Source organism: Mytilus californianus, unplaced genomic scaffold (genome assembly GCF_021869535.1).
Source record: "Mytilus californianus isolate M0D057914Y unplaced genomic scaffold, xbMytCali1.0.p SCAF_2, whole genome shotgun sequence".
NCBI lineage: Eukaryota > Metazoa > Mollusca > Bivalvia > Mytilida > Mytilidae > Mytilus > Mytilus californianus.
In genome coordinates this window covers 121,986,376-122,001,412 of record NW_026262668.1, presented here as the reverse complement: position 1 = coordinate 122,001,412, position 15,037 = coordinate 121,986,376, and the positions used below count along the sequence as shown (strand labels likewise).

Here is a 15,037-nt window from a genome sequence, read left to right as displayed (position 1 = left end):
TTATGTTGAACTGCGCCGTCGAGGTACAGTTTCTTTTACCACGAGTGAAAATATTTTGATAGAAGTTTGACAATTGAAATAAAAAAAACTTTTATAAATGATTTTGCCACTTTGTGAGTGATACAAGTTGTCTTTCTTCAAGAATTTAGATTTGTAGTCATCTTTTTAACGACTTTAACGACTTTGGTGGTTTTGTTGGTTATTTATTCTACATTTCTGCGTGGCATAATTTTTATTAACCTTAATTTACACCTTCTAATATGTAGACTCATCCACATAGATTCTCATTGGCTGACCCACTTATTTGGAAGTTGATTGGGCGGTAAATTCTAAATGTGTTTGTGTATTCTTTGTGTATAGATGTACAATGCAGTACACATGTGACAGTGGAATGTGTTGTTTTATTACATTCGTGTGTTTTCTTTCAAATTTATTGAGACAAATAGTGCCTTAAATGCAACTATAAAAAGTGTTTCGCATACGCATTGACTTCGCAAAAATTAACATATCTGAGTGACATCACAGCCGGAGTAAAATATAATAAAGTGACACGGGACAAAATAGGAATTTCATTATGACAAAAGTCAAAACATGTGTGAATCTAGAGTGAAGCAGAAAAGGAAGTCTGTATCAAGGTAGGATATATAGGCACATATATTTCATTTATAATCTGTGATTTTTGTATTCATAGATTTAGTATTACACTTACCCGGCTTTGCACAAGCAAACAGCAAATGTAATCTTGACTTTGTTTTGATTTTGCGGGTCATATTTTTTTATCTGAATGCGGACTTCATGTGTTTCTTTTCTCATGGAAGCATATACAAAAGCTTTAATGTAAAGTCCGTGGCTGACTAAGCTTGTTGTAGGTGCAACATTTTGAAGAGAAATTACAGTGTCTTTAACAAATCCTGCATAAAATATTTTGGCACCACGACTTAAAGTTCTGAAACTCAGGTCTGTTCCTCTATTTTTTGCCATTATTTCAAAATATTTATAAAGTTCAGAGGATGTAAAAAGACTGAGAAATATATTCATTTTGTCCGTTACATTTTCTAATTGAGTCCAGTTGTAAACAGGAAAGAGAGGAGGTTTTAAAGTTGGAAATTTCTCTAATATTTCGTCAGTTAGTTTAGATGTTGTCGACAACTGCTGAATTTTTTTGTCAGTGTAGTACGGGTAGTCTGGGTCATACAAGGGGGTTGACTTCGTTTGGACTGGCAGTATATTTTGCACTGTTGAAACCAGTTGTGACTTATTGAGTCCCGCAACTGATATACCGCGACAGCGTAACCAAAACTGCAACTCTGGAACCTTCAACAAATGCGGCAATTTTCCTTGCAGTGATGCCCCCGGTATATCATCTTCCGTGAGCACCCATGGGAAATGATCTGGGTTATCTAGTACCGGCTGTGGCGCATCAAATTTTAGTTCTTGCTCAGCATCTACAACTATTTCATTATCATCCATAATGCTTAAAACTAACGCGATCAACTTTACAACTTTGTGGCGTTAAATTCAAAATGGCGTCGCAGCGTACACCAAAGAATATTACCCATGATGCATTAGATTCTGAAACGGCGAATTGGTACTGTTAATGTTATTATTTATTACATTAAAAGCCATAATATACTGCAGTATTTAACTGATAGAAATGACATAATTAAATTGTCATTATTGTGATTTAACAATTATCATGGTTATATTAGCAAAATCCACAGGCGAAAGGAAAGTACGGTCAAATTGTTTTTTCCACAATTTTAGCAATATCTGTCAAAATGAAAAATTTATACAATATATATTTCTATATTGTATTCACCTTGTCTGTCGGTCTGTTTCTCCAACAAATATTTCCGTTACACTTTCCTCGGGTATTGTTGAACAAATTGCCTTCATACTTGGTCAGCATGTGTGAGCATTTTTCAAAAATTATAATAGGACACCTAGTTCATATTTGCCAATATTTTGAATTTGTTTTGCACTTAAAATTTTATATCACTCTTTTCTCAAGCACTACTTAATGAAAACATTTCATACTTAATCAGCAGCTTTATAGTGACGAATTGTAATGTGTGAGCATATTTTAATCTGTCAGACACCTACTTCCTGTTTCCCAATACTTTGAATTATTTTGAATGATGAATGCATTTAAAAGTTTTGGTCACACTTTTCACAAGTACTTTTGAGTAGAAAGACTTCATACTTGGTCAGCTGCTTAACAATAATAAGTTGTAATGTTTGAGCATTTTTATGCCCCCGCCGTAGCGGTGGGGGCATTAAGTTTTACCCTTGTCCGTCTGTACGTACGTACGTCCCAAAATTGGTTTCCGTTCTCTAACTTGAGTTTGCCTCAACCAAATGTTATGAATCTTATACACAATGCTTATTACCACAAAACACAGATCAAGTTTGAATTTTGGTGGAACACTTTAACCAATCTTGAATTATGCCCCTTTATAAATTGAAAAATTGCAAAATGTTTAGTTTCCGTTCTCTAACTTAAGTTTGCCTTAACCAAATGTTATGAATCTTATACACAATGCTTATTACCACAAAACACAGATCAAGTTTGAATTTTGGTGGCGTCACTTTAACCGTTCTAGAGTTATGCCCCTTTATAAATGGAAAAATTGCAAAATGTTTAGTTTCCGTTCTCTAACTTAAGTTTGCCTCAACCAAATGTTATGAAACTTATACACAATGCTTATTACCACAAAACACAGATCAAGTATGAATTTTGGAGGCGTCACTTTAACTGTTCTAGAGTTATGCCCCTTTATAAATGGAAAAATTGCAAATTTTTTATTTTCCTCTAAATATCAAGTAATTTTTAAAATTAGAGTTATCTTCCTTTGTCCATGATTATAGTTGAATCAACTACAATCAATGTTTTATACAATGCAATGTTTAATTTTGACTTCCAAGTTGAATTTGGGTGGTGTCACTTTAACCATTATTGAGTTATATCCCTTTATAAATTGAAAGATTGTAAAATTTTTAGTTTCTATTCTGTAACTTAAGTTTGCCCCGACCAAACATTATGAAACCTATACACAATATTCATTACCACAAAACTAAGATCAAGTACAAATTTTTTGTTTCCGTTTTTTAACTTTAGTTTGCCTCAACCAAATGTTATGAAACTTATACACAATGCTTATTACTACATAATACAGATTAAGTACGAAATTTGGGGGCGACACTTTTACCATTCTTGAGTTATGTCCCTTTATAAACATAAAAATTGCTGAATTTTTCGTTTCCGTTCTCTAACTTTAGTTTGTCTCAACCAAATGTTATAAAACTTATACCTAACCGTTCTAGAGTTATGCGTGTTTACAAATAGAAAAATTGCTGAATTTTTAGTTTCTGTTCTCTACTTAAGTTAGCCTCAACCAAATGTTATCAGACTTACACACAATGCTTATTACCACAAAACTCAGATCAAGTTCAAATTTGGGTAGCGTCACTTTTACCGTTCTTCAGTTATGTCCCTTTATAACTATATGATATGCAAGCGGGGGCATAATCTGTGTCCACATGTGGACACTATCCACATTTATTTTATCTGTCAAACACATACCTTGTTTTTGTGGATACTTTGAATATTTCGATATATGTTGAATGAACTCAAATGTTTTTGTCACAGACTCACACTATTCTCAAGTGTTCCTGAATTGCTCATGTCAGCTGCTTAACAGTGATGAGTTGTAACTTGTGAGCATTTGTTTTATCTGTAAGAACTCCCACTACTGTAAATTCAGAAATTATTGTATGCATTTATTATTGCGATTTTTGAAGAATGGACAAAAATGCGAGATTAATTATTGTGATTTCAGGAAAAATCTGCATACAGAATAGATATCATGATGCAAGTTCTTATTATTGCGATACACACCCCGGCGTAAAATTTGCATTAATAAAAAAACTCGCAATAATTTCTGAATTTATAGTACCTTGAATTACACGTGGGAGTATGCTTAGCATGCCAACACATGCATTCTTGTTCAATTAACGGTACATTAATATGTTCTTCTGTGATAAAAATGAAAGATTATGCTTTGAACAGTTTATAAAGACAACTGAAAGAGTATATAAAGTATGTCAGTGTTAGTAATTTCTCATTTATTTTAGTATAATTAGGCAGGAAGGATGAAAGAAGCTTTGACTGACTTACAACAGCAACAAGTTTCAAATGGTTTTGAGTTTTTGAAATGTTTTATTATATTGCTCTTGGCAGAACATTTAACTGAATTTTAAAATTCAAGTTACTAAAGGTGCAATTAAACACATTATTTTGCCTTGAATGATTTTTTTATCCGCTAACTATTTATTAACTCTGATTCCTGACTTTATTTAAGAAGAAACTTCAAGATGTAAACTAAAATTACCTCTCCCGATCTGGCATATATCCATAAATGATTGACCTCATTTTCATGGTTCAGCCACTGCATAAAAAACTGTACAGGTTTTTTGTTGAGATTTTTTTTCAGTTATTTTGAGTAATAGTACAACTGTTATTTGGTATATAGAATCATTGCAAAGTATGCATATACAAATGTTAAGAAAATGTGGTATAACTTCTTATATATCTGTCTGACCATTGCCTCATTTTCATGGTTCATTGGTCAATGTTTTTGGTAAATAATAATAACAATTATCTCTCCTGAACTGTTGACTCCCCTTAAAGGACTTGATGTTTATGGAAAACCTTGATAGTCTCTGTTTTCCATAGTTTGTCTTGTTTAGGATGATTAAAGAGTTTGTCTTGTTTAGGATGATTAAAGAGTTTTACATAATTTGTCTTGTTTAGGATGATTAAAGAGTTTTACATATAAGTTTTCATCCTTTGGACTCTAGTGGATAGTTGTCTCATTGGCAATTGTACCACATCTCCTTATATTTAGATGTGTCTTTTGTTGAAAACCTGATATGTTAATTTGACCTCTAGATGTTTAAAGGTTTTTGTGTTATTTGGTTGCAGTATCACTAAGCATATCCCACATTTCCTTCTGAGAAGTCATTCAATGATGAAGTAAATCTGTTGAAATTTATCTCCTGTTGTTCCATCTTTACACAAAGGATGGAAAATAGAAATCACAAAAAACGTTGAATAGACAGAAACTACCTTTTCCACAGTTTCCATGCTTTAATTTATGACTGTTTCCAAGGGTAATAATGTCTTTCTGTCATAAATAACTTAAGGTTTCTACATCTATTTATTCTGATACCATTCTTCAAAATAGTAAGATGCAAAAGTCTGGAATTTTTTGTTGCAAAAGGAGAGTAAATCCTATCTCCATCTTAAAATTATACTAATGATATTAAAATCAAGATGAATGCTGCCAACCTGAACCATATAAATGCTTACGGGCATACGATACAGATACAGGGGAGGTAATGACATTGCTTAAGTAAATGTTATTTTTCTTGACATCAAACTGTCACATATCAGGAAAAGATGCATTTTTCGAATGATTTTAATCATTAACTTGAAAACAAGTTTTTTTTTTAAATGACACTTGGTTTGATTATGCATGAAGATTATTTGTTCCAATTTTTATCAAAAAAACATTGATGAAATTTTTTTAAATTAGATAAATATACAGCAAAAAATGCTGTTTTTTTTACTGAAATCATGAAACTTTTTTTAATTAATTATTTCCAAAGAATTGTTACACAAATTTAGAGCATACCTATTAAAAGAAGATTTTCCAAATGTTTTTACAAAAATCTGCTTGTGTTTATCTTTTGAAACCAAAAAGTTAGGTATGTCTATCCAAAGGAGAGAAATGTCCAAGAAACTGCAATTTAGAGCAAATGTCTAAAATTCAGACCCAATTGTCTCTAAAAGTAGCACATGAAGGTATATTTTTTATTACATATTTGAATTGACTAGGTGAAAAATAGCTTTTATGCAACTTTTCATTAAAAAATCACCTGGGGATCAAAACTGTATAATATGCCGTTAAGCTATTGTTTAATAACAAAAGAAAACACAAACTATTTTTCACACTAAATTCAATAGTTTTATTGAGTTTCTTTACTCTTACAAGTAAAAATATTTATTATACATCTTTTGAATTTGGGATCAAACATGGCATAAAGGAAAGGATTGACAATGTTATTTACAATGTAAAACCTATTTAGAAATTTCAAGAAAGGAAACAAAGACAAATTACTGGTAGACAAAAACCAAAATTTTCTATCTGCTGATTCAATAATCATGAGAATTAGACGTGGTGTATATGTTACTATGCATATAACAGATATAGCAATGAAGATAAAAGTGTACTTGTGTTTCCTGTTGAATTTCTCCTTTTTGCGTTTTATCCTTTTCGATGCTGTGTCTTTTAAATGTTTTGATGCATTGTCATTAGATGAGGTGGGTGGCTTATTTTCAGGTATTTCAATACTTAATTGAGAATCTATAGAGCCGACTGAGTCCCGACTATTTTCTTCATTGTGTATGTTTAATGCCTTTAAACTGTTCATAGTCCTACTTGTCTGTTTAAAATGATGGTAGAGCTTTAAACCTACTTTGGTATAGCAAATGGTCATCAGTGTAGCAATGGTTATGACAACTAAAGCTTCAAACACTGTATACCCTATAGCAATGTAAAATTTCATCCCATCATGGAATTCCCCGCTGATTCTTTCACAAGTCTGAAAGGTATAGTTACCTTTTGTAAATGTTGTCACACCTGATGTGAAAATAAGTGGACTTGAAATGACAGAAGAAGTAACATACAAGCAAATCACAATAGTCATTTTCTTTTCCATCAGATTTGTATGCATGTATTGTTTACAAATTTTAGTATAACGGTGATAAGCGATGAACACCAAGATCATGGCAGCTCCACTTGTAATGGCCGTCATTAAATACCATATCATTTTACATCCTAAATCACTGTTAAAATCCACAATGTGAATTGACATATAAATACCACAAAATCCTCCGATTGTACATGCCAGAATATCAGCAATTGCTAGGCATGGTATGAAGAACCGACTGTCTGTTGACTCTCTCATCTTATAAAGATAGACATGTACAACTGTACTATTACCAATTATTCCTATCAATATATAAAGTCCAAGGATGATAATATGTGGAACAAGAGCAGATGATAAATTCTTGTTTATCTGGTCTACAGATGGATAAATCATAATCCAATCTGAAGAAGTTGTGTTCATTTTGAATAAGTTTATATTGTTATAATAATTGTAGATTGCTGTAATTTTGTCCTTCTCAATCACAAGTGTACATACTTTCAGTATTACTACATGTAATATACGATTGTTGATAGTCCAATTATGAGAGAATGTATTTAGTCCAATTATGAGAGAATCTATTTAGTCCAATTATGAGAGAATGTATTTAGTCCAATTATGAGAGAATCTATTTAGTCCAATTATGAGAGAATGTATTTAGTCCAATTATGAGAGAATGTATTTAGTCCAATTATGAGAGAATCTATTTAGTCCAATTATGAGAGAATGTATTTAGTCCAATTATGAGAGAATATATATTTAGAATTTACTGATTCATGGTTGTTTTAAATTTAGTTTCTATGCATGGAAATGATGACATTTGTAAATAGAAATCTTAATTTCTCCATAATTGATACTTTTTACAAAATGTCAAACACTTAATGATTGTTATTCATTATAGCATCTTTAATGTGAAACAATTAACAGTTAACAATATAGAAATTTTTAATTTTATGAGTGACGCATTTATAATAATTGTTTCCTTCCTATTTTGTTCAATCGATAATAATCTTAGGCCACAAATATGTAATTGTTAAATCATTTTTTATGACTATTTGTTAACTTTGTTATTATTTTATGAAAGGTATGAGGCAAAAGAGAATCCATCTTGATCTGATTGCTAACATAATTTGTAAAAATTTACTGTGTAAATGGATTAATTTTCACTGCTTCTATAGCTATAACACAATGAAAATAGAACTCTAATATTCTGTGTTAACAAAATGCATATTAAATTTGAAAAATGTATATATACTTAAAACAAGCAATGTTTGATAAAACCCTGACAATTGGAGGTAAAACCTGATCAATCCCTGGAATGTATGTTGTAAGAAAGACCCAACCCTTACCTCTGCTATTCTGTCATCTGTGTTTTTTAGTTATTTGAAAGGATTTTCTCCTAGCACTGATTTTCTGTACTAGTCAATTGATTATCACAAAAATGTGCCTTGTCAGTGGGCAATAGATTTCAAAAATGACTTACAAGATTATGCCAATATTAGGAAAAATGAAAACAACACATTATAAAAATCCCACGCATCCGAAGCGCCCCTCTGGACCCACACTCATCAGGAACGCCCAAAGCCAAACACCCAAAAGCCAAGGAAAGAGCATTAAATCTCAACAAGGTCTGAAAAGTATTTCTTTAGAGGGTAACCTGAGCATAAAACCTTCAAAATTCAAACAGAAAATATAAACAAGATAAATGTTTCCAGAATAAAACTACCAAACTTTATAATATGTTCTTTTTTTCTCCAACATATTCTGAATTCAAGAAAATTAATATAGATTCCACCACTGCATCAAGTGTTACAATATTTCTCCACTCGAGACAGTTGAATTTTAAAATTTTAAACGCGAGGCTTGGCGAGCTTTTTAAATATATAAAATATAACTGTTGAGATAATACATGAGATATAGTGCTGGAATCTGTTTCTCTAATGATTTTAAGACGATATCTAAACAAGTTTATCCTTCCAGTTTTCAAAGATTTGCAGAAAGTTGTGTTCTTTATATGTGACGTCATCAGACATGGTTGCCTTTTTCATGACGTCACAATTGGAAATTTAGAAGAAATCAAGAAAATTGGACGTCATAATTGAAATTTCAACAATCATTTGCCAAGAACAAAGTTTTCTCTAGAGACATGTGAAAATGGCATGAAAATTAGAGAAACATTAGATTTCAGCTTAATTAATGGTAGTTATTAACATCAAATGAAACACTATTTGTTCAGTTTTGAAATATCATATCTATATCAGAAAAGAAGAAAATATTATTTATCACTTGCTTTAATGCAAAAATGTTGGCTAAGTATCATGGCAGTATATCTTTGGACAATATGACAATAGTTTGATAGGATTAGTGAAGTGTTTTTGACCTAGCTCTTGCACTGTAGAATCTGTAAGAGATGTGCTTTGAATTTTCTGTCAAACATTGCATAAAGAAATGGATTGGCTATGTTGTTTACAATATGGAATCTGTTTAAGAGCTTCAGAAATTTAAGTAAATGATTATTTTCATAGAAACTTAACCAGAAATTTACATTAACAGATTCTAAAATCATTAACAGTAACCTCGGAGAGTATGTAACAATACAGACACCAGATATAGCTATGAATATATATGTATAATGGTGTTCCTGGTTAAATTTTTCCCTTTTGTGTCTAAAACTTTTGAATGTCCTTTTCTTTTTAATGGATTTCAATTGGCCTGGTTTGATAGTGCTGACCTCCGAACTAGATTCTGTTTCTTGTGTGTTACCATTACTTTCCTCCTTCCTTTTCTTGCTCATTGACTTCAAATGTTTAGCAAGCTTCAATCCCACTTTTAAATACAGTGTTGTTAAAATTGTTGCGACACTCAATACAATAAAAGCTTCCAATCCTGTAAAGGCTAATGCTATATTGATATTCCAGTCTTCTCTTAAGTCCTGCCTGATTCTTTCACAAATATGTAAAGTTATTGTTTTGTTTCCCTGCTCTAATGTCAGGTGACTTACTCCGGATGTAAAAAGCAACGGACTTGATACAAAAGTAGATGAAATATAAAGGCATATTACAATTGTATGCTTTCTATCCATTAGAGTAGAGGGTTTAAAAGGTTGGCATATTTTCTTGTAGCGCTGAATTGCTATAAACACCAGAATCAATGCGGCACCGCTGGCACTCCATGTCATTGAGAACCACATTATTTTACATGTTACTTCATATGTGAAGTTTGTATAATAAAAACACATGATGATGGCAGCAGTGCTACAAATCGTACTTGCCAACATGTCCCCAACTGCCAAACATGGAATGAAAAAGTGGTTATCTGTAGTTTCCACCATTTTACGTAGATAAATATATATCACTAAACTGTTCCCAACTATTCCAATGAGAATAAATATCGCCAGGAAAGCAATGTTTGGAATGAAAATATGAATAAAATGTTTATTTATATCACTAAAAGATGAATTAGCAAGGTTGATGTTTTCTAATATGTTAGCCATTATTGTTATCTTTTATAAATAGGTCTAACATGTGATATATTAAATCCCAGTCTAAACTTCACTGAATTTCAAAATTAAAAGTTTGACGATTTCATATATAGTTATTTTTTCCTGTATTGTGTTGTATAAAACTGAACTTTGGTACTTATTAAAGAATTCAGTTTTTTTTTTTACAATTGAGATATTTGAGCATTTCCTTATGAGGTTAAAACACCTATGAAACTTTGTAGTCTAGCCAACAAACTTTAAATGTTTTTTAAAAGTATTATTTCCTCATTTTTTTCTTTCATTTAAAAGTTTTACGATTAACTATTGTTTTCTGGAAAACAGACACTTTTAGTATATATTTAGTTGTAGGATATAATACAATAGACTTTAGAATTGAATACAATACACTTGAGTTATCAGTAGCTTGTTAGTATGTAATATGCCATCAAAATATATAGTTTGTTATAAAAAGATTTTTAAGGTTAATTTTAAGAGATTAAAATGGAGGTATTTCTTTAATTGATTTACATTTGATGATATGGAATCAAGTAAATAGAAAATGTATATAATTAAGTATGTTTATTCTTAATTTCAAGTGATATATATGTTAATAAACAAATAAAGTAGGTTTTTAAATGAATTAAAACAGGTCATCTTTATAAAATTATCAAGGAATATGGTATATGAAAATGAAACAACATAGGAAATTAACACAAGACTATAAAAGTTATTATAACACTGTAATGCAGGCATTATTTTCCCTTGAGGAAGTCAATAAAGCACAAAGAGATCATCCCACTATAAAAAAAATTGTCATATCCATGTATAGAGGAAATTAAATCTAGCTTGGATTTCTAAAAACTCCTTTAACAGCCATAATAGTGTAGTGAAAAGAAATTTTTTTCAATGTAAAAATAGGGAGATATGGTATGATTTCCAATGAGACAACTATCCACCTGAGACCAAATGATGTAGAATGTTAGCAACTATAGGTCACTGTATGGTCTGAGTAATTTGTATAAAACAAGGTTAAAATAGCAGTAAGGAGACCAAAGGACAAGGTCAAAATAGCAGTAATGAGACCAAAGGACAAGGTCAGCATATCAGTAAGGAGACCAAAGGACAAGGTCAAAATAGCAGTAATGAGACTAAAGGACAAGGTCAAAATAGCAGTAATGAGACCAAAGGACAAGGTCAAAATATCAGTAAGGAGACCAAAGGACAAGGTCAAAATAGCAGTAATGAGACCAAAGGACAAGGTCAAAATAGCAGTAATGAGACCAAAGGACAAGGTCAAAATATCAGTAAGGAGACCAAAGGACAAGGTCAAAATAGCAGTAATGAGACCAAAGGGCAAGGGTATAAACAACTATAGGTCATCATATATCCCTCGACAATGAGCAAAAACCTTACCATAATGGAAGGCCTTTGGATAACAAAATGTTTGACAATTCAGTAGAGAAAAAGTTATATCCTGATTTAAGCTTAGGTCATTACTGTTTTCATTCTTGATTGTTCATTAATCATTTATTTAATCTGAAACAATTTTTAAAAAAAGAAAAATTATATATAACTATTTGTAACTAAATGGTTGATTAAATATTTTCTTTGTTATCCTACTGTATATTGACTCTTGTACAAGTTGAATGCAAGTGACATCACTTGGATTGCTCAGGACTTTCTGCAGTTTTCTCCTTCAATTCCAGCAAGATAAATTCCAGATAAGAAAAGATAACTCCTTTTTTTTAAAGTCAGTAATAGTTCCAGCTACTGTTTCTTGTTTGGAAAATTATCTGTAAATCAAAACTAACAATAAGTCTTTGATTTTTTTATTCAATTGGTTAGACCGGTGGAAATTTAGATTTAAGATTTTAGAAGAAAAAAAAAACAAAAGATAACTGGTAGTTGAAATTCAACATAAAAGGCAGTGAAATATACATCATACAACATAAGTAAACATCTTGATGAGAGATAGTTGAAGAAGTATGTCATCCTTTTAACTCATACTAGAATGATAAGTATGTCTTAATATTCAAGTAGATTCAATGCATGAAGCTTAAAACTAGGTAATCATTTAAGCTGCATGCTTTGATCTGTATGAAAAATTTTAGCGTAGGAAAGCATTGATTTCATATATATAGACGTCCTAAATCCCTATTTGATTCATAGCAAACAGAAAAAAAATTAAGATGCATGCACCACTGCATGAAAAAATATTTGTGAAAATTTGTGAGGATGCATATTCTAGCTAGAACTTTATTAATATGCAGGATATTCGTACATATTCTAATGATATGGATAATTTCAGGATTTTAATTTTCTTTAAATTTTACACAAATGACAGGATGTTGAACTTTGTCATTTTTGTTGAAATTATGGATGTGGGGTATGTGATTTTTCTGGCTAACTCCTCCTACAGTTTTCAAGCTAGAAGTTTTATATTATGCAGGATGTTAGTATATATATTAAGAATGTGCAAATGTAAAGGATTTCCTTTTTATTTTAATTTTCAATAAATGGCAGGATGTTGAATGCTGTCATTTTTATTTCCCTTACAAAAAGTCCAGTGGTTTACCTTTATCATTACACAGTGGTGTAAAAATTACAATCTTTCTGACAAATAGAAGGAGTAGTGCAAGAAATGTTGTTATATGGGATTGGCCATAAAACTAAACTTTGTAATATTATATGTAAAATGTTATATTTTTTTTATCTTAAATATACAAATTTAAATAAACTAGACCCCTTTTGTGTCAGCTGCAGGCACCTGTTCATTTGAATTAAGTTGACAGCTTCAAAAATATGATATTTTACAACTTTTTATCTAGATTCATTGCAATGTATGCGTTAGGTTTATTTTCTTCTGAAAAATTTTGGCCATACCCATGGACCAAAAAAAAATTGTTATAGAAAGTTGCATACGTGGTCATTGCATGTGGCCTATGTTTGTAGCAAAATTATTATTGTTTAGGCAAAGATTTTGAACCCCAACTGAAAAATTGTCATTATCAGTCTTTTTTTCGATTTTGATACGATCTTGAGAGGTGAACATCAACCAAACTGTTTCTTTGTCATTCAGTTATTCCCTTATGGTTACAGGTTGCACTTTGTAAATACAGCTGTTTCTTAAACCACGCCTCTTTTGGGGAGATTTAGAATATTCATAGATAATTAATTTTGTTTACATACTGGTTCCCAGTTCTGATCTGTAGGTTGCATCTCATAGAGACATAACTTGGGAATGTTACCAGTAAATATACATGTGAATATTGTTTATATTGAAATCTGTGGTAACCCTACAGTCGAGGTAGGGGTAGTTAAGAAATTTAGTGTTAGTTTAAACTCTTAGAAGTTCGGGGCATATAAACGTTGAAAATATGCCGCACAGCCCTATATTTTGACCTTTGAAAAAAATAGTAGTGCATATGAACTTTCCATTCTAGGATATGATTTTTTTCAAAACTTCATAGTAAAAGTGGAACAGTTTTTGCCGTAAAGGGAGATCCTATGGGAAAATGCATTGTCAATATTTACAGAAATGCAACCTACAGCAACCCAATCATGCTGACTGGAGGTAAATGTAACTTGATTGTCTTGCAGGGGAATTATTAAAGGCAACAAAGGTCTGCCAAAATGTCCGTTTTTACAGATTCTTGCATGCTGTGAGGGCTTCATCTTTGTCTAGTTTAAATAGAGGTGGGGAATATGGTTATGAAATATGTGAGTTTATTGTGTACATCTTTGAATTTTGATACGTTTAAATATCGCTATAGATAATTTTGATACGTTTAAATATCACTATAGATAATTTTGATACGTTTAAATATCACTATAGATAATTTTGATACGTTTAAATATCACTATAGATAATTTTGATACGTTTAAATATCATTATAGATAATTTTGTGTCCTCATTTATTGACATTCTTTTATTGATGTACAAGTCCTGATAGCACTTGATAGAACGAACCAAACCACAGATTAAGGAACTGAAATTGTGCTTCTTTTATTTAAATTTTTTATCTCTTTATATATAAATTTCTCAGGCTTCCTGAAGCCAGACAGGTTAGGGGTGGCAAATATCTGTATAACAAATGGCAGAAATCATGAAAAATACACTTTTTGATTTTTTATGATATAGATTTCTTGAATTCCTAGAGTTATATGAGATTGATTGTTGTTTGCTAAATGTCCGGTTGCAAATATTTCATGCATGTTCAGGATGAATATTTGAATTTTTCTTCAGATGAGATATTCGTTAGACCATTAGGTAGAAACTATTGAAACCCTCAAGCAAGAAGTTGTAGTGTTACTTAAATCCTTTATCAAGTTTAATTTAAAAGAGGATAAAAATAAATTATTTGAAACATATAATCAGCATCAAGTTATAGTTTGTAAAATATATTTATATCTCCTAAATTTTATATTGACACTTTCAGACCAGCTAACTATCCCGATTAAAGGGGGATATCCCTCAACCTGAATTTTGAAATTCTTTATTTTATAACTGGAACACGTCCTCAAAACAGACATTTAAATGAGTTAAAACAGTATTTAAGCACATACATACTAATTCAAAAAACTTAGAAGTAGATTAAAAACGCTTAAAATCCCCCATTGAGATTTTGAAAAGTTGGCAGGTATGCAATATGTAATTTTTTTGTTTTCTAGGTTGTAGACCGGGAATCAAGGTAAGATATTTCATTAAGTAATTAGAATACATAAAAAGATTAAACAGGAATTGCCAAAAATACAACACAATAGACCAATAACACCAACCACCAA

The 15,037-nt window shown here is 31.0% G+C and overlaps 1 protein-coding gene across 1 annotated transcript in view; it reads left to right on the top strand.

Annotated features, from left to right (window-relative positions):
- LOC127728691 (protein white-like) overlaps positions 1–15,037 on the top strand; it is a 102,437-nt gene that overhangs the window by 52,157 nt on the left and 35,243 nt on the right. The window contains exon 11 of the mRNA XM_052236307.1: positions 14,924–14,943. Within this exon, the coding sequence (XP_052092267.1) occupies positions 14,924–14,943 (20 nt within the window). The remainder of the gene's footprint in view (positions 1–14,923; positions 14,944–15,037) is intronic.